The sequence below is a fragment of the Sarcophilus harrisii genome, chromosome 5 (genome assembly GCF_902635505.1).
Source record: "Sarcophilus harrisii chromosome 5, mSarHar1.11, whole genome shotgun sequence".
Lineage (NCBI taxonomy): Eukaryota > Metazoa > Chordata > Mammalia > Dasyuromorphia > Dasyuridae > Sarcophilus > Sarcophilus harrisii.
Window position 1 is genome coordinate 156788871 of NC_045430.1, and position 27407 is coordinate 156816277.

The window sequence follows — 27407 nt, forward strand, 5'->3', positions numbered from 1 at the left end:
CTGATGTCATGATTCTCTTCATGAACTAAGGACAAACAACAATGGGTATTCTGGTTCAAAGGATTTTCAATGTAACCGAAGACAATCTTTCTGCTCTTCCACATGCTTCAATCCAAAATTACCATACCAGAACTTTTCTCCCTGTTTCACAAAAAACATATTAATAATAAAATAACTAAATATCCTCAATATCTGATTCCCCTAATATATTTTCCTACCAAAAAAGAGAAATATAACTAAATGAAATAATAATAATAATAATAATACACAACATATTTTGTCTTCAAAGTGATATTTATTTGGCGGAAATATCTCAAAGTAGTAAGTTATTCCCACAGAAAACTATATAATTCTAATAAATGTTTCCTAGAATTGTTACTTCTCTAAGGAAAGTCAACACAAAAAGTCATTTAAGAAATTTTCTCATTCAGTTTTAATCCCCCTCTGATTATTACATATTTAAATAAGGATAGGGATTAGACCTATAATTTTATTAGTATAGGTAACTCACTGATAAGGAAATTCCTTTTGCTAACTCAGGTCTCTACTTTCTCTGAAATGTAGAGTTGCTGCCTAAGGCTCTGAATGGTTTAATGATTAAGTCAGGGCCATATCCTGTATCTTCCAGGATTCAGAGGCAGAATGATATTCCCTATACCACAACGTCTCTCTACTTTACATAATATATAGTATTCTATAAATCCCAACAATTTAGTCAAACAAAGATTCTCAATTTTTTTCTTTTTTTCTTCTTGAATATGACTTTCAGTTTAAAGACTCGCTTCATCATGAAAATGTTCAACTTGGTTCGCATTTCTAGGACTTTGTAAATAAAAAACATATTCCTTGTTGAATATATTAAAAAATACTTAACAAAAAAATAAACTTTTATTAGTTATACCTGCATTGAAGCACCTTCCACTCTTGCAATACAGGCCACTCGATCCAGAAAAGTTACTGTTACAGGCATAGCAACAAAGAACCCTTTCAAAAAGGCTTTCAAATATCGTCCCCCAAAGCCTTGCATCAACACCATCCCTAAGAATGTAAAGGGGAAAAAAAGGTAAAAATCACAGATAAGAAAAGCAGAACTTGTTTCCACAAAATAAAAAGAAAAAATGAAAAGTAGTTTTTCAAAAGAGATCTTTTACTATATAAGTGAATTAAACAGGAAGAACAAATATGAGACATTTAAAACAATTAAATATAAGATAATGTGTAGTCAAATGACTTGTTCTCCTAACACATTTTCACACTGCATCCTTTTGTACTAAAAGAAAAGCTATGATTTAAAGGCCTAATGACAAATCCATTTACTCTGCTGAGATGTTTGAATCAATGCATCAAGATGAAGTCCACCTAGGTAACCTCAGTGAAAAGTTACCTATTATCAGGCAGAAATAATTAGAGAATGATAGATTAAAATAAAATAAGCATACCAAAGTTAAATTCTTTCATATTCCAGACTGATGAGTAATCTGTAATGGTTAATAAAAATCCCTATGCACAAATGAAATATGGAAATGAAATTATTCACCTCCATTTAATATTACTTGTAAAGGATTCTTATTACTGCTCTTACTTTATCAAAATTTAGAGTCATTTGGGGATCAATAACTTACTCAAATATCCCCCATTCAGGAATGAGGGAAACATCAGGAGTAAAGTTACACTCTATACTAAGAATCTCCGATTTAAAAATACCTACATACAAGTCAGTAGAAGACATCTTTCTTAGTTGGAGTAAAAATAAAATTTCATTCACAGATCTTAGTTATTACACCATCATTATTATTATACAAATATTATACAAGTACTAGAACAGCATAAAACAGAATATGTTTTGAATTTTTAGAAACAAATGGTCACCCTTCCCAATAAGACTATATCATTATTAGTACTTCAGAATATAATTTTGCAATTAGAGATGAAACTCTGAGAAAAGTATTGGTGAAATAAGAGACAGGAATGATCGCAAGAAATGAAGAAAATAATTGCATAGGAGAGGCCATAAGAAAAGTGGTCATCATCTCTTTTGACTATAAATATAGGATCCTGTCCAGTGAAGTGTTAAATTTATATCTGATATGAAAAATTGGAACCATCTTTGACAAATAAGTAGGTATATCTACTTGAACAATGCCATCAGTAGCAGTAATATCAACAATACCTAAGAATAATGTTAATTGAATGACTCCATATTTCACTTCACAAGTTGTCAACAAGCATTTGTTCATTTGTCTTCATTTTACTCAGGAGAGGAAAACAAGATTCCAGTGAATGTGGTACAATGGAAAGATCACTCCTTCTGGAGGTGTGACTTATGCTTATTTAAATTATGTCTCTCATTTAAAACTGTGTGATTATGTAAAGGTCTCTTAACTGTTCTGGACCTCAGGTGTTTAATGAGACAAAATGTGAGAACTAGACTAGATAATCACAAAGATATCTTGCTGTAGCATTGTATTTGATCTTGTTGACCACTCTAATATGTAAATTATGACACAGCTCTCTCTTGGTTCTCTTCTTGATCTTTCAAACTCAATATGCACAAAACAGAACTCAACCTTTTCCACAAACCCAACTATATTTCAAACTTCCAATTTATATTCAGGGTACCATCATCCTTCTAGACTCCCAAGTTAACAATCTCAGAGCTATCTTCAACTCCTTATTATCATTCACCCTATATATTCAATCAAATTACAAATAATATAGTTTCTACCTTTTCAATAAACAACCTTTAACTATCATCTATACTTCACCAACCTAGAATTCAGATCCTTGGCACTTTTCGCTGTTTCTAACCCCTGTTTCTAACCTCCTTTTCCTGCCTCCTATTTCTAAGCCCTTTATCTTCCACACAGCTTACTAAGTGACATCTCTGAAATATGTCTACTTATGTCATTGTCCTGCTCAAAAAAATTATAGTGATTCACCATAGGATAGACTACAAACTTCCCAATTTGGATTTGGAAGCCAGCCTACTTTCTTTTTACTTATGTATTATTTACTTCCTTTCATGCACTTTAATTCCAGCCAAAATGCCCTACTTGTCTATGTGCATACATAGACTGACCCTAATATCTCATATATGCTCCCTCCTTACCTCCATTGCTAAGAATACTCTCAAAAGCTCACTTTGTGTCATCTTCTTTTCCTTAACCACCACAAAAACTCCTTCCCTACCCTTAGAAATTTCTATGGACTAATCTTGTATATATTTTGCACTTAATATAAATGTATACAAATTGTTTCCTGTAATAAAATATAAGTTCCTAGAGGGCAAAGACTGGGATTGGTTTTTTCTATTTTTGTCCTTGTTTCCCCAGCATAAGTGCCTAGCACATAGTTAATATCATAATCACTTTCTAAACATTTTGAATTAAATATGTTTGCACACATAAGTAATTCTAGCAGAAATAAATGGTAGTGATATGTATACATTAAGAGGAATATAGACTTCTAAATTGTCAGTAATCTAATTTGTCTACCTAGAACGAGGATAACTTCAGAATCATTTTAGATTGCATTGCTTTTAAAGTAAGCTTTATAAGCAAGAGTAATTTTTAAAATTAGAATGTTTACTGGTTGATATACATAACATTAATAAAATGTGAATGTTTTTCCGAAGATTGTAAATGCTTTTAATAAAATAATACTGTGAGCAGCTTCAGCTATTTGAATTCAGAAAACAGTAAACTTACATGACAACTCCCAATTCTATATTACCTATAAACCATTTTTAACATGAATTCTTTAAAGAAGCTAATTTACTTTCAATGGCAACATCTTTCAGCCAGAGATCTAAAACACCTTTACTAATTCTTTTTACATCACCTATACGTGAGATTTAACATTCCATTTCAATGGATTATTTCATAAGGATCTCATTTATCATTTTCTACATGCCTTGTAATAGAAGAACAATTTTAGCATACTTATTAAATCTGTACTGCCCAGACTCTAAAGATGTATTTTCCTTAGTCTTAGATTTCATTAGCTCAGTCTCTATAAAAACAGTTCCAATTTACATCAACTACTTTCACAACAAGGCAAAAATGGCCTGAATCCAAAAGTTCAATAACCTTCACATATAAAGAACATTGTCCTTCTGCTGCTTTTGAAGATATTTTCAAAAAAAAAACAAAACAAACAACAAAAAAAAAAAAAAAAACAACTGAAACAGATGTGCCCAGTCTAGTAATATGCAGAGAACAAAATTCTTTGTATCTCGGGAGTAGAGATATAAATTGGTAGATGTGCTCCTTAAAAGCATCTAGAAAATCATATTTCTGTAAATCAAATTATATTTCAAATACAGTTTTGGAAAAGGTATTGGTTTAGATTCTGAGGAACTTGACTCAAATCTCTCACTGGTATTTATTGTCCATATGTTAAATCATTTGAACTCTGTGAACCTCGGTTTCCTAATATTAATAAGAGTATTAAATTAGATAAACTTTGAAGTTATCTTCTAACTCTGAAATTCTGCTATTTTGTGAAACTGTTTTGTAACCTGCTAGGGTACTGTACTATCTATTCTTTGTGTTGCTTTTCATACACTAAAAAATATTACAGATTTAAAAATAATTTGTAGCAGTAAATGGCATGGCAAAGGCATGCTTGCCAGCCTTTTCTAATTCTACTCTCTTGTGGGGAGAGAGAGAAGAGATTGAATATGAATCTTCCTTAATTAAATCATGGTCAAAAACTTGGAGTACTTCACATAGGAAGCTTATGAACCATATAGAACAGTATTGTCATGTTTTCCATAAACTTCTAAGGGAACACTGTTTAGATTACCTTTTGAAACAATTAATCACTCATCAAAGATAAGTATCTAATTCTGAATAGGAAAAGAATATGTTGACTTTTCAGCTTAACTCAGAGCTAGTCATGAAAGATCTGTGCATACATATTGTCAGGGGTAATGGGAGATGGGAAGGTAAAACAGGATGCCCCCAAACTTCTTTTCCCTTTTTCCTATACAATTGGCTCTTCCAGACCCAGCGGTGAAATCTTTAATCTTGAACCTGTGCAAAGTCAGGCTGACAGACCTAATGTTTAAGCTTTACTTGTATTTAGATACATGTATATCCAACCTTCAGGGGATGGTGGTTCAGAAACACCCTGCACAAGAGCACTTAAAAACCGAGGAGCTGAAAGAGCACATAGTACATGTATCATGAGGAGGTGGGCTAATTAACAGACTTTTGCTCTTTCATGGAAGTCATTTACTCCTGTCTATAAAAGCAGCAAGCATTTAAAATTCACACCTGTTTCACCCAACTGCTTACTTAGTATGCTAATAAAATATTTCTTTACCTTTCTTTTTTCTGAGTTCACCTCTAAAATAGGGAAAAAAATTATTTTACTTGTTCAATGTAGAAAGGATCACCATTGATATCTACATGTAAATTTGTCTTTCCCTGCTTATATGGAAAGTTATGGGGAATATAAAAGAGGAACTTTTGACTCTATTTTTTCTCTTTTCCCTTTATTTACAAATATGAAAAGCAAATGGATCTCTTTGGGGGGAAAAAAAACAAAGATTGAATTCTTTTTTCATAGAAAACTCAGGAAAGAAAGAAGCCTTTATTAAAGGTAAATAATTCTAACAATTGAATGGAAGAAAAACAAACCAATCTCCAGAAGGAGATGAGCTGGCAGGAATAAAGATAGATAGATAGACAGATAAAACTGAAGATTTTCACTATAAAACCAACTGTGTTTCCCACCACCATAACCCTAGATCTTTTCCCGCATTGCACTTTGGTGGCTTTAGTCCCTTTTCTGCAGTCAGCTGGAGCTGCCCTAATCCACGCTCTTATAGACTGTCGCTAGAGAAATCTCCCTTCAGCTCATGGAGTAGCGAGAGGTGTTCTTGACATCCGCAAAGAGAGTTCTGCTTATATCATTATCTGCCATAAAGAAATATCATAACATGACCACAGAGGTTAAGTGCTATAGTACTAAGAACATGTTGTAAACAATTACTACTAGGAATAAAGTGGTAAAAAACCTGAGTTCAAATCCTGCCTCAGACTTACCTGAACTGATGCTAAGTGAAATGAGCAGAACCAGAAGATCATTGTACATGGCAATAGCAAGATTATACAATGATCACATCTGAGGAACATGGCTCTTTTCAACAATGAGATGATTCAGGCCAGTTCCAATGGTCTTGTGATAAAGAGCCATCTGCACCCAGAGAGAGGATTATAGGAATTGAGTGTGGATCACAACATAGTATTTTCACTCTTTTTGTTGTTGTGTGCTTGCATTTTGTTTTCTTTCTCATTTTTTTCTTTTCTGATCTAATTTTTCTTGTGCAGCATGATAATTGTGGAAATATGTATAGAAGAATGGCATGTGTTTAACGTATTTTAAATTACTTGTTATCTGCAGGGGGGAGGGAGAAGAGAGGAAAAAATTTGCAAGAGTGAATATTGAACATTATCCATGCATATATTTAAAAATAAAAAGGTTTAATAAAAAAAAATCCTGCCTCAAATACTAGCTGTATACCCATGGACAAGTCATTTAATCTAGCTATACCATAGGATTATTATGAGGTTTTGTAAATCTTAAAGCATTACATAAAGGCAGGCTGTTATTAGCAGACATCAAATAGTCATGAGCTTCTCTCTCTCCTTTCCAGAGAAACCAGTCTATTGGCAAGACAAAAGTCAAGACAACTGCCAATAGCACTCCAGAACACTTCTCTCAAGTCACTTTTATGACCACTGAAACATATTGTTCTCATCTGCCCATTCTAGTGGGGGAAGTCTTTAAACGCTTGGGTAGACATCCTCATGACTCACAGATAGGCTTGAGGGCCATGGGTTACCTTCAATTGGTTTTATCCTAAATGTCAAGGTGGTATGGCCATTGCACTTCTTAGAACCAGAGGTGTAAACTGAGCGCCAGATAGATCCCAAAGATAAATGAGCAGCCCTAAAAAAAGGTTCAGCAAGCCTTCATAGCAGAGGTGTTAGTTGTCCTGAAACAACTCATACACTCCAAACTAACAGGGCACTAGAGGCACATTTCTCTTAGAAAACATCTGCCAACCAAAAACTGGTCCCTCAAAGGCAGAAAAAAGAACAGTGTTTGTCAGTAATCTTATTTCTCTCGTGACTATGAAAATTATATACATTCAAAAATTATTTTCTTGACTCATAAACACTTAGTTCATTGCCGCGCAATACATAATTGTGAATAAGTGTTCCGATTCATATGAATTCTTAATATTTGCCATGTGCTTTACAATAGATACATGCAAAAGTCCTAAGAAAAAATGCAAAGTTCAAACATAGATGTCTAATCTTAAAAACAGCTAAAAAAAAAAATTCACAAATAGAGGGGAGTGGGAGAGGTCCTCACACAAGAATGTAAAATACTTCACACTAAATTTGAAATCTTTTTCATTTGAAAAAAAGTACTTTGGGGGCAGTTAGGTGGTGGTGCAGTGGACAGGGTATCAACCCTGAAGTCAGGAGGACCTTTTACATTTCCCCAATGATTATTTTTTACTTTCTGAGCTCTCCCCTTGCCTTCAATTTTTTACCAGTGAATATATTTTTACAAATAACTCAATAACAGTGAACAGATCTTATAATAATACAATTAAATATACTGTTTTCACTATACACCTGACTCTATTCCAGTGGTATGACTCAGCGTTTATAAAGAAAATAGATCCTGGACCTGTCACTTAACCCTGATTATCTTGCTAAGAAAATATATTAAAAAAAAAAAAAAAACATGATAAATCCAAGTCTTTGATATTAGTCACTAAAAACAGGAGGGGGTCAATTCATCAATTGTTCTAATTCTCATGTTATTTTCCCTCTTGGTCTGATTTTTCTTGTATAGCATGGCAAATATGGAATTATATTTAGAAGAACTGCCCATGTTTAACCTATATTGGATTGCTTGCTGTCATGGAGAAGAGGATTGAGGGAGAAAAAATTGGAACACAAGGTTTTTCAAAGGTGAACGTTGAAAACTCTTTGCATGTATTTGGGAAAAATAAAAACTATTCAAAAAGAAAATATACTTTTTACACTGGAGAAGGAATGAAAAGAATTGAGGAAGAAAAAAGAGAGTATACTTTAAATACATATGCAAGTATATATGTATACATATATATGTATATATTTATGGCTCTGTGCAAATGGGTATGTAATGAAAATTAACTTTATATACTTCAAATGCTTTCATATATAAGAGGGATTAGACTTGTTCTATTTGGCATAATCAAAGCTGTAGGTAAAAGTTACAAAGGAACAAATTTAGATGATGTCAGGAAAAAAAATTTTTTTCTAACAATTAAAGTAGTTCAATGGTAAAGTCTATTATCTGCTTCCTGACAGTAAGGTAATGGTCTCAATATTTAGAAAGAGGCACATATTTTTTTAACATGATCATTGCATATATTCATTTTGGTCGACTATACTTATTTATTACAAGAAGGGGGAATGGAGAGGGAAAATATGTATGTGTATAATTCTGTATCTGTATATTTCAATTCAAGTAGAAAAGTCTAAAAATTGAGTATTCTGACTCCAGAGGTAGTGATTTCTGTTTCTTCACAGGAAGTCATCAAATATATATATATATATAGTTGTCTTCTTATCAATTACCTTTTAGTGAATATTCCTTTTAAGGTATAGATTATTGGACTAGATGGCCATAGCAGTTCCTTCTAACACTGAAATTCTGTGATTAAAGTATGGTTACCAATCATGCTTTACCTTGATCAAATCTGTCCAACTCTCATATAATTGACATTATAATGTATAAGAGTGAGAAAGTGAATTACTGGTAAGGTTCCAAGAAACTTGCAATGACTCAGCTAGGAGGATCCAGGGTTTTACTGTCAGAGCTCCTTAGCATAATTCCATAGTTATTGTTATGTACTGAAGATTTCTTTTTTTCAGTGGTGAGTACCACTATGATATAGTAGGGTTAACCTTATAAATAAGAATTAAGTGATCTCGACTGTGGAGGTTAGAAGGGGCAAGAAGCCAAGCAGATTATTACATCTGCTACTGATATTAGCACAAGGACAAAGTAGCTGATGACAAATAAGTAAAATGGCATTCATTATGAATGAAGGTCTGTAAATACAGCCTTAATTAAACATATGGGAATAAGGAGGCACTTGGAGGGAATCTAAAAGGTCACAAGACAGTAAATTACAATAATGTTGGCTATGGTGAATCAGCATCATCAAAAGACCTAGGTTTTAATAGCTATTCTTCCACTTATTAGCTGTCTTACTTCTCTGGGTCTCAGTTTCTTGCTGTCTAAATCAGGGACAAAAATACCTGAACCACCTACTTCACAAAGTTCTTTTTAAAATGAAACAAAATATAAATACAGCACTTTGAAAATGTGAAGCATATATATATAAAAGTGAGGTTTTTGGTTTTTTCAGGCATACTAATAACATAGTTTGAATAGGTAATCCTCTGTCACCAAATAAAATGTCAAAATTATAGGATTTTGCCCTGCTACTCTTATATTACAGTAATCACTTGGATACTTGGATTTATGCAAATATATGAAAAATAACTCATTTCTAAACATATCACTTTTTTTAACTGGCTTGACTTAACAGTTCTTGTAGAGAAAATCTCCTGAGGAAACAAGCAAGCAAGAGAAAATGTAGAAAGAATAAAAGTGGGCCAAAAAAATTGGCCCACAATTGTTGCAGAAACAAATATAGACTATATAGTGTCCTAAAGCAAAAATCAATCATTACAAAAAGTCAGTGCTGCCAAAGCTGACCAACGTTAGGACTCTCTATCTTGAACCAGAACTGTTTTTTGTTGGAGGGAATCCCAACCTTCCATCAGAAAGATGAAAAGGTGCAATTGATTACTAGAAGAATAGATTCTTAAAAAAAATAATCCATTATAAAAAAAAAAAGATAGATCTGCTAGATAGAAGATAGAATAGGAACATATGAAAAATAAGTCAACTTGGAAGGCAGGTTTTTTTTGTCTTTTGAAAAATAATTACAGAGAAGTGACCAACAAGGCACTCGTATCTGACAGCATATGGTCCCCGTATCCTTGCACTGAATCCAAAGGGGTTACAGGGGAGCTCTGTTTGACTCCCTGTACCCCAAACCTGCCACTAGATCTCAACTAAACCCTAATTTCATTTAGGCACCCCAAATCTAGACCTCAACAAAGCTAGTTCTTATGTTGAAGTTTATTTGATTTATTAACTAATAGGTCTGGACCAAAACTAATTTTTTGTGTGTGTGATAACAGGACCTTTCCTAAAAACAAAAAACAAACAAAAAAATTACAAAATCACTATATAAGAAAGCTCAAAAAACAAGAGCAAAAACATTGTCATCTTTTCAACATCATTAAAAATAGGAGAATCATGAGAAGAAAAAGATAGCAGCAGTGAGGAAATAAGAAAAGAATATATGCAAATACAAAACTAGTAATGGGAAAGTTCACCTGACGAATAATTTAAATGAAAATTTCATATTTGGTACAGAATGTACCAGGACCATCTAAACTATCTGAATATATTACTCCTTGATTACTTAATGTCTCTCACACTAGCCAATGGCAGGAAAAAATAAAACCCTTTAAAAGACTGCTGAATAGCTTTCTTTATGAAGAAACAAAATCTTTTGCCTCACAATTAGAGAGAATATAAAAGGAAAATATCTCTTAGAAAAAGCAATATGTTGACTGAAAATTCATATGAAAATATAAAGGACTGTAGTTAGATTCTTTCTTGAAAGATTTTAAACAGGGAGCAAGAGAAAGGAAATAAGAAACTACAATGACTCAGGAAATCAAGAGATCAGAGCATTTTTGAAATATGAAGAAAAGAAACATTTATGGAAAAGCAGGGATTGAGGATGCCTTGTTACAATTCTACTTTACAGATTTGCCCAGAGTTAGACCCCAGTGCAAATCTCTCCTCTATCACTTTTCTTTAAATGGGACTGAGGCAAAAAGAAAAAGCATTCTCAGCCTGCAGATTAGTCTTCCTATGAATAATTTCAAATAATATGCAATCATTTCAACTTACATTCAAAGAAATTTTTTGCAGCTAACTTATAGCTCAGAGACCACCCTAACATAAAAGAGAGCATCTTATTTATTCAAAAAGAGGCAGTATCATGAAGGCCCAAGACTAGATGCTACAAAAGGTCACCATTAAAATAAGCTTGATGTAAAGGGCAGTTTAAAGCTTGAAGGAAAAAAAAATACTTGTAAATAAGTAGTGTTCTTTATGCTATATTACAAGAGAATTTGTTGAAATGACAATAAAGCCAAAAATAGCATCAAAAGCCAAAATAGTCATATACATTAAGATTAAAGCAGATAGAGCACAGAACTAAATAGTCTGAAGTGTCTGCTGAACAAAAAGGACAAGGATAACAATGAGCCTCTGGTGTACATTATAACATGAAGAACAGAAGTGACTATTTAAATTGCTTTCTATAAATGAATCCTTCTTTTGTATATTTCCCTGATCATTGCAAGCTACTGTTTATGTAGTTACCTATAAAATTTAACAATAAAAACCCCAAGATGTAATGCATTCAGAAGTCAAACCTCATTCAATGTAAGGTATGATAAGAAACAATAATTTTAAAACAATTTAAGGAAACAGAATGGTCCCAAATGTATAATTTTGAAGGAAAATCAGGAGTTATGAAGAAAAACAGAACCTTAACTTGCTCATATAAACACTAAATCTTAATTATGTTGTTAACCTCTTTCAAAAAAATATTTTCATAGTTATAATTCACATAAATTAATGATGTATTCATTATAACAATCAGAGGCATAATGGTATGGGACATATCCTTTGAATTATCAAGTTTTCAAATTTGTTGTTAAATATATGTTCTGTCCATACTTATTGCACTGTGCAAGAAACCATGAAAAGTATTATGAGATATAAAGAAAATATCTATTCCCCAAAGAGCTTAGAAACTAAATGCCCAGGCATTCTTTGAAAAGCAGAAAATGAAGGAACAGCATAAAAAAGGCACTGGAAGTCTGAGGTAAGTCAGAGATAAAAATGTCAAAAACAAATTCAGGGATAATAGATTTGTATCAAAGCACAAATATGAGAAGATAAATCATATAAGACAAGTAAGGAGGAAGACTGAAAACTTGAAATCGTGGGTTAAAGAGATTCCATTTTATTTCAAAGGAAGTAATAGGATATAATAGAAAGAATATCTGCTCTAGAATTAGAGAATACGGGTTTAGCTCCTGCTTCTTCTGACTCAATGCCCATGTAATCTTAGTAACAATTTCTCTGGCCTCAGTTTCCTCATCTATATAATGAGGGAATTGGACTAAATAGCCTCTAAGGACCCTTCCATGATCTATAATCCTAGGAGAAGGTATTCCAAATACCTAATTGATATGAAAACTATGAAATAGGAAGAATACTCAAGCAAGAAAATATATTACACAACAGGAAAATTAGAAACAATGAAACAAATATAAGGCTATTCCAATAGTCCAGTAAAAAGGGTATGAATCCTTAAAGTAGGATTGTATCAGAAATGGAAAGGAAGGATCAGATTCAAAAGATATTTGGGGAAAAAGAAATGAAAAGACTTAACAACTGAGTGGATATAGGTGAGAAAAGAGTAATTTAATTTTTTTTCAGACAACTGGATTAAGCATTTATTAAAATAAATAAATGAATGGATATGCTGTAAACTAGGGATGTAAAATAAAGAAAAGCAAAAATACCTCCCTTGTCTCAAAGAGATCACATTTTAATGAAGAAGATGAAAATGAAATTACTCGGTATGTGCAAGATATATGGTTAATTAGTAAATGAAAATTAATCTCGAGCCAAGGGAACTGGGAAAAACTTCCTGAAGAAGAGTAAGGTCTCATTCAACTTGTTCCCAGTAAACTGAATCTTTTTTTCATTCATTTTTCTTTTGTCTCTGCTTTTTAAAAAAATTTTGTACGATTTTTTCTAGTGCTCAGTACAATCTTTGCAAATTAGCATATATTTGTTTTCTTGAATCTTATTTACTGTGTAAATTTATAAATTTGCCTTTTTATTTTTCAAAATACATGCAAAATTGCCTTGTCTATGCTTTTAAAAAAATAAAAGATAAATATCAAATATTTCCTCCTTATTTTTATGGAATCTGGAGAGTCTAGAATTTGGATAATTTATTCATTGTTTATTTTAAATTCTCTATACTCTTTATTTTAATGATTTCCTATATCAAAGCTTTGATTTCTATTTACATTTCTACACACTGATAAAATATTTCTTCTTTAAATTCTTTCATTGCTCCTCAGAACTATCTTGTGGATTCTTACAATTATTGCACAGTCATTTTATGAGCCCTGTAGAACATGCTGTAATATTTTCTTCCTACCTTTCACTGAATAGTACTTTTATGTTTTTCAATTACATGTAAAGATAGTTATCAACATTCATTTTTCTAAGATTTTGAGTTTCAAATTTTTCCCCTCTCTTCCTTCCTTCCCTCTTCCTTAAGACAGCAAGCAATCTGGTTGTACAAGTACAACCATTTTAAACATATTTCCATATTAGTCATTAATTGTGAAAGAAAAATCAAAATATAAAGGAAAAAACACAAGAAAGAAAAAAAAAGGTGGAAACTGTAGGCTTCAATGCACTTTCAGTCTCCATTGTTCTTTCTCTGGATGAGGATGGCATTTTCCATCCCAAGTCTATTGAAATTGTCTTAGATCACAGTATTGCTGAGAAGATCTAAATCTGTCATAGTTCATCATCACACAATTTTTCTGTCACTGTGTACAAAGTAAGTATTAAAAGAAGCTATAGAACCTAAGAGGTAGAAGTGAGGAGCAAGAACATTTCAGGATAGGATACAGCTAATGTAAAGGCATAGAGATAGAAGATTCAAAGATGAGTGCAAGGAATTGAAAATAAATTAGTGTTACTGAATCACAGCTTTTATGGAGGTAAGAAAAGTATAACAATTCTAGAAAGTTAAAAAAAAAAAAAAAAAGGGAAAAGGTTACAAAGAGTTTCAAATGCCAAAAAGTGACCTTTATATTTGATCTTACATGCAATATACAGCCACCAGAACAAGTTCGTAGAGGTATGATGGTCAGACATACAATATATGAATATGTTTGGCAGCTAAGTGGGAGGATGGATTGGAGTGGGGAAAGACTTGAAACAAGGAGACTAATTAGCATATTTCAATAGCCTTGGGAAAAGGTGATAAAGACCTCAACCAAGTTGGTAGCCACCTTGAAGAAATAATGTAAAGATAGAAACAGTAAAATTTGGCAATAAAATGCATATAAGGAATGAGTAAGAAATGGAAGATAACATCAAACCTGGGTGACTAGGAAAACATCGATGCTCTTAACAATACTAATAAAGTTGAGAAGAGAGGACAGATAGTTTAAGAGGGAAGATAATGAGTTCTCTTTTGGACATGTTAAATTTCAAATGCCTATAGAATGTAGTTCAAAATAACAACGACCTAAAGTTGACATATGACTGAAGCTCAGGGAAGAGATACACACACATACATACATATTGCATGCATATACATATTTGTAGACATATACACAAATGCACATTTGGGAAGCATTTGCATGGAGATAATAATTTAACCCCACTCTATTTTAGTGGGGTTAGTACAGTGTTATGGAAACTAAAAAAGAGAAAAGAGTATAAAAAAAAAGGAGCCCAGTAGTATCAAATTCAACAGAATGGTCAAGAAGGATGATGATTGAGGAAAAAGTCATTTGATTTGGAAATTTAGGGAAACTAATTTTAAAGAATTATTTACTCTTCATTTATCCCATCAAAAAAAGTGCCTTCTATTCCATCTCTACCTGTTATATCTTACCTGTCCCTCAAAGGTCCAGTAAGAATGCTACTTTTTTATTCAGATCTACATGCCCTCAGATTTCATCCCCTTACCACTATCATCATTATTTAGCGAGCATCATTATTTACAATTTATCTCCCTACAAAAGATAAACTCCATGAAATCCGAGATATTGCAAAGTTCATTTTTGCAGCATTATGTGGCACCAGTTCTTAGGTATTCAAAAAAAAAAATACTTACTGCACCTGAACACTAAAAATTGATATCTTTTCCTTATGGTAATTCTACATTTATGAAATTAAATATTGAAAAGAAATGAGTTATTTCAGTAGGCGCAATCAAGAAATTCAAGGTTAATCAACTTTAGCATATTATAATCTTATCAAGAAAACAAGAACCAATTTGGAGTACTCAGGAGTATCACCGAACAAATGTGCAAAATATGGCTGGACTTTTAGTCATTTAGCTTACTCAGAAATCAAGAGAGAGTTGATCAATAACAGATGAGATAATTAACATTAGACCTTACTATCACCCTATCATGAATTCATTAATGAAAAAAACTACAAATCACTAAAAGTTTAATCATTTTACTATATTAACATCCCAATATTCTATTCATGCATAGATGAAATAACCAACATATTCATACAAAACAAGATGGTTGAGAGATCAAATAAACGAAATTTATTTAGCAACTACTTAGAGCGGAGTTTGTGTAGAACATGAATCCCACTCTATTTATAGATACCTCTCTTGTAAAAATGAATAGTTTTACTTCTCTTGGAAATGAGGTATATCTGGAAGAATAATTGAAATTTGAATGGTTTTATTTCCTTTAATGTGATTTCATTTCAAGAAAGATTTTTGTTTTGTTTTGTTTTGAGGTAAAATACAACAGTATTTATAAACATGTATAATAACAGAAAAGGTCAACTATTTTCCACGAACATTTCCAATATGTTATGAAAAACATTTTGAATTTAACCACTTATTTTGAGAATGTCTGAACTTCTTTAAAAACATTTATCTATATACTTAATATTGGATCCTGATATTTTCCACATTCCTTTATGATAATAAGTTAAATACTATTGCATTTGTATATAATTGTTTATAACAGAATAAGAAACATAATTCTAATACAGAAAACAGCAAGAAAAACGCAGAATAAATAGGTTTGGAAAAAGTATACTCATTCTGGCATGCAGTTGTTTCCCATACATTTATTAGATTAGAAATAGTAGAATGAATTATTTGCTGATCTTTCAAATGTAAAGATTATATATAATACTAATGGGTGAACCCTGAAACTGTCCTGATTTTAGGGGGGAAGCCAAGGCATAAATGCTTGAGAAACTTCTTGAAGGGGAGAAACTCTCTTTGAATCCTTGAGAAGCTCTACTCTAGAAGAAACCCACCCCAGGGAATCAAGACAGTTTGATCCTGTTATCCTGGCAGAGACTGGCAACACCCTCTATTGATAACACCCTCTATTGATTGATTACACCCTCTATTGAGTTGCAAATTAGTCCAGGACCACTCACACTCTCTCTCTCTCTCTCTCTCTCTCTTTGAGCCCAATCTCACCAATATTCTATTCATGCATAGATGAAATAACCAACATATTCATACAAAACAAGATGGTTGAAAAATCAAATAAGCGAAATTTATTTAGCAACTGCTTAGAGCAGAGTTTGTGTAGAACATGAATCCCACTCTATTTATAGATACCTCTCTTGTAAAAATGAATAGTTTTACTTCTCTTGGAAATGAGGTATACCTGGAAGAATAATTGAAATTTAAATGGTTTTATTTCCTTTAATGTGATTTCATTTCAGGTGAATTTTTGGTGGCCTGGTTGGGATTCCCTGAGAGCCCAGCTGAGATAAGTCCCCTTTCTTCTAGCCCTTTCTATAGTGAAGATAGTCCAAATTCCCAGGAACATTTTGGGCTATCTGGGACCCTATGCCCAAGCAGAATTCTCTGATTGAGGATGCTTGGCCAGAAAATTCCTGCAACTTGACAAAAAGGACCCTTTAACTGGGGAAAGCTTTTTGTCATATCTGTCTCTTTGTCATCTCTCTCCTCTCTCCTCTTGGGAAAGTTTGGGGCCTGTGGCAAAAATGGGACTGTTTACTTCCTCTGTTCCTAAAGTTTTCCCTTTAGGTTGTCTTTTAAAAAACAGAGACAGATTTAGCTTAAAAAATCTCAAGAGCAAAAAGCTCATTTATTTTTGCAATACTCCCTGGTCTCAATATAACTTACAGAACCAGGAAAGGTGGCCCATTAATGGCTCAATTAATTACACCACGATTAAAGAGCTGGACTTATTTTGCAGGACACAAGGTGAACAGACTGAAGTTCCTTATGTTCAGGTTTTCATAGTTTTCTCTCAAGACCCTAAATTAAGGCAAAATTGCTGGATATTATTGGTCAGGTTTAATGCAACAGAACTGGAGATAGAAACTGACCTTTTAGATGACCCCTTCTTTTTCACTACTTTAAGGGCACAAGAAGCTTCTGCCCCCCCATTGCAGTCCTCGTCAGGAGGCTTGCAAATCCCTCCCAAAACCACCTTCTTATCAAAAACAGGACCTTGGGTCCCACAATATCCAACTCCCCTCTCCTCCCGAGCCAGATTCTGGGGCTCCACAGCCCCCAGTCCTTAGCCCTTCTCATACAAGAAGTTGGATCCCTTTTTCCTCAACCCAATCCTTCCGGCTCCCTCTGAGGCCATCCAACTTATGTGCTTCAGCCCTTCTCTTATGACCTCCCCTTTCTCCTTCCCAAGAGACTGATTCAGCTACGACTCCTGCTCCAGATCCTGAGTTGGCTACTTCTTCTAAACTTTGTCCCTTGAGAGAAATTGCTAACCCTCTGGGAGGAAGGCTTAGGGTACAGATGCCCTTCTCAATGTCAGATCTTTCCCAAATTAAGGAAAGACTGGGCCAGTACTCTGAGCACCCCACAAAGTATATTAAAGGGTTTTAAAGCCATTATCCTCCAACACGATCTATCTTGGGGAGATAGTTCCCAAATGCCCTTAGACCACCTCTTAATCACAGAGGCAAGTCAGTGGAAATTGATCTTTGGTCTTCATCAGGCTATTCACCTGGGGAGAAATGCTCTCCAATCTCTGGTGAAACACGTTTTCACTGCTCACAAGCTGGGAGAAACAATCAAACAGGTCTTCCAGGCCTGCCCAATCTGTGCCCAGGTGAATCCTGAAGGAGCTGTTAAACCTCCCCCTCTCCTGAAGCTGGTTCAGAGAAGGGGCACATATCCTGATGAGGATTGGCAAATAGACTTCCCGCATGTGCCCCCTTGTAGAGGTTGCAAGTTGCTTCACTAACTGGATGGAAGCTTTTCCTTCTAGGACTTAAAAAGCTCAGGAGGTTTCTAAGTGCTTGCTGAAAGAGATCATTCCTTGTTTTGGCCTGTCTAGGTACTATAGGAGCAATAATGGGCTGACTTTTACTTCTCAGGTAACCCAAGCTGTAGCTTAAAAAAAATCACCTACCACCTCCATTCTGCCTGGGGCTCTCAGGCCTCTGGGAAAACAAACCACACTCTCAAGTGAGTCCTCACTAAACTGTGCTTAGATGGAGGATTGGATAAGGAACCTCCCATTCGGACTGCTTAGAGTCAGAATTGCACCTTGGAGAACATTAAGCTGAGCCCTTTTGAGTATGGAAGGCCTTTCCTACCTATTGACTGACATTCTTGTAGAACCAGAACAGCCTCTGGTCACTCAGTTTGCTACAAGCTCGATGTAGTCCAGAAGGCCCTTTCTGGATGTGCAAATGAGCATCTCCCTAAACCTACAGATGCTCGTGCTCAGACTGTCTCCCTTGTAAATCCTGGGTACATGGTGTACTTAAAAACCTGGAAGCCTCAAGGGTCTGATCCTCTAGGTGTAAAGTAAAAGGCCCAAACAAAGCTGTTCTGACTACTCCAACAGCAGTTAAACTGGAAGGGTCTCCCAGCTGGATTCATATTTCTAGGATTAAAAATGCTGTTTCTGTTACTTCCTTCAGATACCTCAGGCTATTCCTATGACCCCCTTAGGACCTGAAGTTTCTCTTCCAAAAGAACTCTGAAAAACCTTTGGAGAAAGGAGGTTGAAATTGCCTATAATCCCTTTCCTCCTAATCCTCTATTCCTGATGCTCTCTCACCAGCTTTCCTGGTCTTACTCTGTGAGCCCTTGCCAGTGGGGTGATAATTTTCTGGTCAGGCTAAGGAACTCTGCAGGTAATGGGGGTGTCCAAGATTGCCATCAGCAGCCCCAAGGTCCCATTCCCACATGTCACCATCTCCTCCCTGGACACTACCCCATTTGTCCTGGCCAACCCCGGGGGAACTACTCTGACCCAACTATCCCCTCCCTGTTTTCTCACTGGGAAAGATCTCATATTTTCATATAACCACACCATGGAGATGTGGTTTTCACCACCCATAATGGCCATGTTGACATCCCTGATGTTGGACCCACTGACCTGTATCACCAATACTGCTGGTGCAAACGAGTGTGACCCATCTCGAGCCTGCTGCACTTTCACCTCAGCAATTTGTACTAGCTGCACAGGTGGACCACAGGCTAGGTGCACTTATGATTATGGATCTCCACAGAGAATAACTGTGGGGAATCCATTCCAGGATTACCCTGGCAAACTCACTCACAATGCTTCTACAGCACCTCCTTTGAAGCTTCTTCATAATCTCCTGAAAACTAACATTCCGATTGACAGAATGCTATGTGACTACATAGCATCCTTGGGGAACAAGCAACCAGGAGACTGCTACAAAATCTGACCTCAGGTACCATCTGTGCGCCGTAGGGATATACTTTGCTCTGTAAAGTAAATCCTCCATTCCACTTGAGTGCTTCTAAGGAGCCTTTAAGAGAAATGCCTCTGATTGGGACCCTCCCCCACCTCTAATTCTCTCTACCCAGTACCTGACCCCTTTTAATCACTACGGTCTTATACCTTAGGCTATCTGAGTGCTTCTTTCACTGTATACTATTCCAGCACTTCAGGCACAGCCCCCACCCCTTCAAGGCGTCAAAAGCGGGCATTTGGGGAAAATGTTTTGTGGTGCTTAAAGGCACTGCAATTATGATATTTAGAACATGAAAGTATTCTCTATAACCTGACAGCCACAATCAACCAGCAGGACAATAAAACTACACTCTCTCTCAGGAAGACCCAAGAGTCCCTGAACTCTCTTGCTGCCTTGGTTTTGGATAACTGAATGACCTTAGGTTATTTCCTTGCCTCTCATGGGGGTGTCTGTGCTCTAGTCAATATCTGTTGCTGCATGTACATTAACAATTCAAGGGAAGTCCAGCTTGGCACTGAATCTTAGAGGAAGCCAGCTGGATGCAAGACATTCATGAGCAACTCCTCACACACCCCCAGTCTTCCTCTGAGTGGGATACATGGCTATAGTCTCTACTAACCCCTATACTAACTCCACTTCTAATTATTATCTTTTTTGCTCATATTCAGCCCCTGCTTTTTCCAACTGCTTGTGAGATTTGTTTCCTCTAGGCTTCAAGCTGCAAATTTTCAACAGCTCCTGCAGCCTGGCGATTATGGGACAACTGATGATAACACACATCATCAACATGTGTTGGATGTTGCAGCTACTATCTTCAGATCTCATATTTCCCCTCCTAGCATGAACCCCCAATGAGTTCAGGGACATCACTCTGACCCTTCTTAGCTCGAAGAAGTTACAGAAGTCTGAGATCTTTGCTCTTTTTTCCCCGAATGAATTTGGGGGTAACTGCTTGAGGGGAAAGATGATATGAGTGAATTCTGTAAAAATTGTGTAAAATAATCACTGAAACCATGTCCCCTTTGATCTGCAAAAGAAGAAATCAGGGTTTCCCAGGCTCCAAAAAATCTAGAAAGAGGGCCCATCTTCCCAGGATGAGAGAAGCAACATTATTCAAGGGTAAATCAACTCCCATTAATCTTTTGGAAAGTCACATTCTCACTTAAGAAATTCTAAAATTTTCAAAGCAATTCCCATTCAATTGAGAAATCCTGGTCTGATTATCACTTCAAACCACCCCCAGATTTACTCATAAAATAGGTCTTTTGTTAATCATTCTTTGCAAAATATTTTTTTATGCAATAGGCATACTGAGGAGAAAGCCTCTCAGTGTAACATAAAATCTCCTTTTTACCACAGACTCTGGGGTTAGCAAATTCTTTTTGCTTCTGAACCCATGTGCCTCCTAACAGAAGGGATCTCTTTCATTCTACACACCTCATCTATTTCATTTCAAGAAAGAGTTTTGTTTTGTTTTGAGGTAAAACACAACAGTACTTATAAACATGTATAATAACAGAAAAGGTCAACTATTTTCTATAAACATTCCCCAATACGTTATGAAAATCATTTTGAATCCAAGGACTTATTTTGAGGCTGTTTGAACTTCTTTAAAAATATTTATCTATATGCTTAATATTGGACCCTGATATTTTCCACATTCCTTGATGATAATAAATTACTATTGCATTTGTATATAATTGTTTATAACAGAATAAGAAATATAATTTTAATACAGAAAACAGCGAGAAAAAATACAGAATAAATAGGTTTAGGAAAAAGTATACTCATTCTGGCATGCAGTTGTTTCCCATATATTTAGAAATATATATTAGAAATAGAAATAGTTAGAAATAGCAGAATGAAATATTTGCTGATCTTTCAAATGTAAAGATCATACCAAAATGAATTAATTGATTAATAAGAAGGCCATTATCAACTCTTTATTACAGGTAAATATCCCATTTCCTTGCCACAACATTTGATAAGAATTATATCAAAATAGAAAGTATAGTGAATACACATTGTCAAAATAAGTATAATTTAGTTAAATGTTAAGAAGTAAATAGTATAACAAAAACCACGAGTTTATTTTTAAAAATCATTAATCATTTCAGTAAATAAATGCCTAAAAGACAGAATCAGATCTGCCAAGGTCACATACAATGGGATAATTAGCAAGAATGTAGCTCCCCCTTAAAAAAAAAAAAAAAAAAAAGAAAGAAAGAAAGAAACTGGCTGCTTCTAATTTCATTGTCACTTAACAAGCTTGAATATGCATAGGAAAGAAGTACAGTGGAACCCATAACGAAGAATGAATAGTAATTGATATGGGAGATTATTTCAGGATAAGCTGTCTCTGTGTACTAAAAGAGGACTCAGAAAATTAGAAGTATAATTGTGAGAAATAAGAGAGAAGATTCTGTATGATTATAACAGCTCAGAGTAAATCTATTCAAATACATGAAATTTCTCTCAATATAAAAAGCTAGAAAATAGATAAAAATAAGAGATAAAAATTTTGACTACAATTATCACCAAAGAGAAGTTTAATCTACAGTAGCCGTCACTATGATAAAGAAACCTGGAAAAGCCAGAAATTATCTCAGCCAAACTACATGTTTGATCTTGTACAAATCATCCTAAAAATGTAAGAGATTTGATCTATGAAATGAACAACCATGATTTCAGAGGACCAATGAGATGGCATAATGCCCACCTATTGAAAAAAGTGTTAATCTCAAGACACAGAATAAGACTTGTATTTTCATATATGGGCATTGTGTATATTTGTTTTTCATCTTTTGTTTAATATTTTTGGTTAATATCTTTAATTATTGAAATGGATTTAAGTGGGACAAAGTTGCACAGAGTTGGCAGTCTCATTCTTTTCCAAAGTCATAAAAGTCCAGTGGCAATACAAAAGTTGGGATGAGAAGTGATGCAGTGTATGATCTTGGTGTCTTTAATGTCTGAGCAAGTTTTGTAATGCCGGAGAAACTGAGGCAGGAGAGAAATTAGAGAGTTTTCAATATTGTATTAATTGGAGAGTATAATTGACTGGACAGGACTCTCGTCTCAAATTATCCAGTCAGACAGAGATAAAAATGTACTGGGACCAAGGAAACCATGTTGGTCCCAGGGCTGGAATCCAGCAGCGAATAGGAGCTGCCCCACTCCTTAAATAACCCTAGAAACAAAGACCTAAAAGGATGGGGTCCTTCTGTCAGGTTGGGGGGAGACCATAACTCCTAAAACCCAGAGACAGGATGTCTGAATACCCAGAAATAAAAATGTCAGTGAGGTATCTTGGAATATTTTAGAGGGATATTGTAAATTCTTGAGGACAGGGAAGGGTCAGGAGTTCTGCTCTCTTGTTTCTCTTGCTAGCAGTTTATAACCTTAGAGTAAACAGTTCCCAATCTTAATGGACCAGAGTGGGTTTTTACAACTAAGGGGATTTGACAGAACAGTTAAGGAAACTGAGACAAAGGAAACTAGTTCAGAGAAACTGAGTCAGAACAGTTAAAGAGAACTATGGCATTACATTTTGAAGTGCTCCACAGTGCCCACTTCCACCACTTTTATGGCCACTACAACAAATTGTTCTCATTCGCCCATTCTGCCAGGGAAAGTCTTTGCATACTTTGGGATAGACACTGCCCTAGCCCACTGATGGGTTGGAGGTGAGTTACTAATGGGTTGGAGGTGAGTTACTCTCAACTTGATTTAAATTCTTTGCTGAGATAATTTACTGGAGTGTGGCTACTCTTCATTCTACAGTTTTTTGGAACCATGAATGAGTGTTGAATGCCAAGTAGACATCAGAGGTAGATGAACAGCCACCATCATATCATCTGCAAAGAATGATAATTTGGTTTTCTCCTTATCTACTCTAATTCCTTTAATCTCTTTTTTCTTCTCTTATTGCCAAAGCTAACATTTCTAAAACAATATTGAATAGTAATGGTGATAGTAGACAACCTTGTTTCACCTCTAATCTTACTGGGAATAGTTCTAATTTGCCCCTATTATATATGATACTTTCTGATCATTTTAAATAGATGCTACTGACTACTTTAAGGAAAACTCCATTTATTCCTATATTCTCTAGAGCTTTTAATAGGAATGGGTGTTAGATTTTTATCAAATGCTTTTTCTGCACCTATTGAGATAATCACATGATTTCTGTTGGCTGTGTTATTGAGATGGTCAATTATGCTAATAATTTTCCTAATATTGAATCATCCCTGCACTACTGGCATAAATCCTACACTTAGTCATGGTGTATTATTTTGGGGATAACTTTCTGTAATCTCCTTGCTAATATTTTATTTAAGATTTTTGCATCAATATTCATTAGGGAAATTGGTCTATAATTTTCTTTCTCTGTTTTCACCCCACCTGGGTTAGGTATCAGCACCATATCTGTGTCATAAAAGGAATTTGGTAGGACTCCTTCTTTCCCTATTTTTCAAATAGTTTGCATAATATTGGAATTAATTGTTCTTTAAATGTCTGGTAGAATTCACATGTAAATCCATGTTGCCCTGGAGATTTTTTTTCTTAAGGAGTTGATAGCCTATTCTATTTCTTTTACTAAATTGGGACTATTTAAGTAATTTATTTCCTCTTCTGTTAACCTGGGCAATCTATATTTTTGTAGGTATTCCTCCATTTCACTTAGATTATAAAATTTTTGGCATATATTTGGGCAAAATAACTCCTAATTATTACTCCAATTTCCTCTTCATTAGTTGAAAGTGCTCCCTTTTCATTTTTGAGACTAACAATTTGATTTTCTTCTTTCCTCTTTCTAAACAAATTAACTAAAAGTTTATCTATTTTCATAAAACCAACTCAGTATTATTTATTAATTCAATAGTTTTTTTTGCTTTCAATTTTATTATCTGATCTTTTCATCAGAAATAGATGAAATTCACCTGTTTCAATGAATGTCCATCTTTTTTTCCTGAAATATGATGCTCAGTTTTGCTGAATAATTGATCTGTGATTGAAATTCAAGTTCTTTTGCCTTTTGGAATATCAGATTCCATGCTCTTTGTTCTTGTAAAGTGGAAGGTACTAGGTCCTGGGTAATCCTGATTGTGGCTCCTCGAAATTTGAATTGTTTCCTTCTGGCTATTTGCAATATTTTCTCCTTGATTTGATAATTCTGAAATTTAGCTATGATGTTCCTTGGAGTTTTCATTTTGGGGTCTGTCTTTCAGGAAGTGATTGGTGAATTCTTTCAACGGCTATTTTACCCTCTAGTTCTAGGACATCTGGGCACTTTTCCTTGATGATTTCCTGAAAGATAATGTCTAGGCTCTTTTTTCAATCATGGTTTTCAGGAAGTCCAATAATTCTTAGATCGTCTCTCCTAGATCTATTTTCCAGATCAATTGTTTTTCCAATTAGTTGTTTTACATTTTTTTCTATTTTTTTTTCATTTTGGGGGGTTTTCTTTGACTAATTCTTAAAGTCTCATTGAGTCATTCATTTCCATTTGTTCATTTTTAATTTTTAGTGAATTATTTTCTTCAGTTAGCTTTTTTATCTCTTTTTGCATTTGGGTGTTTTGTTCATTGCATTTTTTTCCATTTCACAAATTCTGTTTTTTTAAATGAATTGGTTTCTTTCTCATATCTATTTTGTAAGGAGTTATATGCTTTTTCCATTTCATCAAATCAATTTTGTAAGGATTTGCCTTTTCTATTTAATCAAATCTATTTTTAAGGAGTTTTTTCAAGTAATTTCTGTTTTTTTCCTTTTCTATACCCTTTTGCAAAGATCTCATTTCTTTTCCCATTTTCCCAAATCTCTTTAAAGTTCCTTATAGAATTCTTCCAGGAGAGCTTTGTGAAATGGGGACCAATTTATATCACCCTTTGGGACTTCATCTGGAGCTGATTTGTCTTTAGGATCTTCAGTGTGTGAGGTCTGTTCTTCTCATTCTTCTCATTCTCCATAAAAGCTGTCTATGGTCAGAGTTCTTTTTGCTTTTATGCTCATTTTTTTTAAAGGTTGAGGTCTGTTGTTAAAGCAAAGAGGTGACAGCCACTTTAGTGGGTGCTGATGACTGACTGATGGTGCTAGATAGGCATGGCCAGGAACCATGTCATTCTGGGGTTCAGGGGATCACTATTTGTCTTTTGTATTTGCTTTCAATGTCTTACAGCAAATCTCTGAACTACTGGCTTGTAACCAGGACAGAGTAGCCTAAGACCCTAGTAGTAGGACCCCAATATGCAAACACCACAATTCCCTGGCTCTCCACCCCAGCTCCTTGCCCCAGGCTCTGTGATCTGGACTCAGTAGCCTCTCCCTTTGCCTGATTGAAACAGACCTTTTCTGAATTTTTTAGTTTGGTTAAAGAGACATCAAAAAAAAACACAATGAAGAAAACAACACATTAAAAAACAGAATTGGTCAAAATGAAAACTTCACTGATGAAAATAATTCCTTAAAAAGAATTGAGTAAATTGAAAAAGAAGTATAAAAGCCCATTGAAGAAAACAATTCCTTAAAAATTAGAATTGAGCCACGAAAAACTAGGGATTCTAAGAGATATCAAGAAAGAATAAAATAATCAAAAGAATTTTAAAAAGAAAATGTGAAATATATCAGTTGAAAAATAATTTACTTAGGAAATAGATTTAGGAGAAATAACTTAAGAATTATTGGACTATATGAAAGGCATGATGAAAGAAAGAACCTAGTCATGTTTCAAGAAACTATGGAGGAAAACTGCTCTGATAGCCTCAAACCAGAGGGTAAATAGAAACTGGAGAATCCACAAATCTGAAAGAGACCCCAAAATGAAAACTCCAAGGAATGTAACAGCCAAAATCTCGAGCTTCCAGGCCAAAGAGAAAATGCTTCAAATAATCAGAAATAAACCATCCAAATATCATAGAGTCACAATAAAGATCATACAATATCTAACAGCTATCACATTAGAGAGGAAATTTTAGAATATTATATTCTGGAAAGCAAAAGACTTAGAATTACAATCAAGCATAACCTAATCCACTATAGGAAAAAAATGGACATAAAATGCAACATAAAAAATGAAGTGATTTCTAAAGGAAAAGTTAAATGAATCTCAGAAAGAAATAGTAAGATTATAGTAATGGGACACTTTAATTTTCCCCTCTAAGAAGGGAAATAAATGAGAAAGCAGCTAATGAGATAAAAATTAGATGTGATGGACCTTTGGAGAAAAATGAATGGTAACATAAATATATCTGTTTTACAGCTGTACATGGCACCTTCATAAAAACTAAAAATGTGTTAGAGCATTAAAACCTCACATAGAAAGGCAGAAACATAAAATGCACTGTTGGTGACCGGACCATAGTCATGGAAAATTACCAGACTGCAGACCTTGCATCAAGCAACAGATGACGGCCAAATGGCCAGGAAAGCGGAACAACCCCCGCACCTCAGAACACATATCTATGGTATTGTGTCAGCCACAGAGATGTCTAGGGGCATAAACGACCCTGGAAACTCAGATAAGAACAATAACCACAAGATGTCCTTCCTTCTCCTCCCAAACATCTGTTCCCTCCTATAGCCCCCTCCCATACCTTTTCTCCCACACAACACACAGCTTCACTCTCCCCTGCCAGCTTTTGTCCTCACGTATCACACCTAGCTCCACCCTATATAACCTG

The 27407-nt window shown here is 34.6% G+C and overlaps 1 protein-coding gene across 1 annotated transcript in view; it reads right to left on the reverse strand.

Moving 5' to 3' along the window:
* The window catches only part of IMMP2L (inner mitochondrial membrane peptidase subunit 2), an 88391-nt gene that overhangs the window by 26585 nt on the left and 34399 nt on the right, over positions 1–27407 (reverse strand). The window contains exon 2 of the mRNA XM_023504798.2: positions 902–1038. Within this exon, the coding sequence (XP_023360566.2) occupies positions 902–1036 (135 nt within the window). The 5' untranslated portion in view covers positions 1037–1038. The remainder of the gene's footprint in view (positions 1–901; positions 1039–27407) is intronic.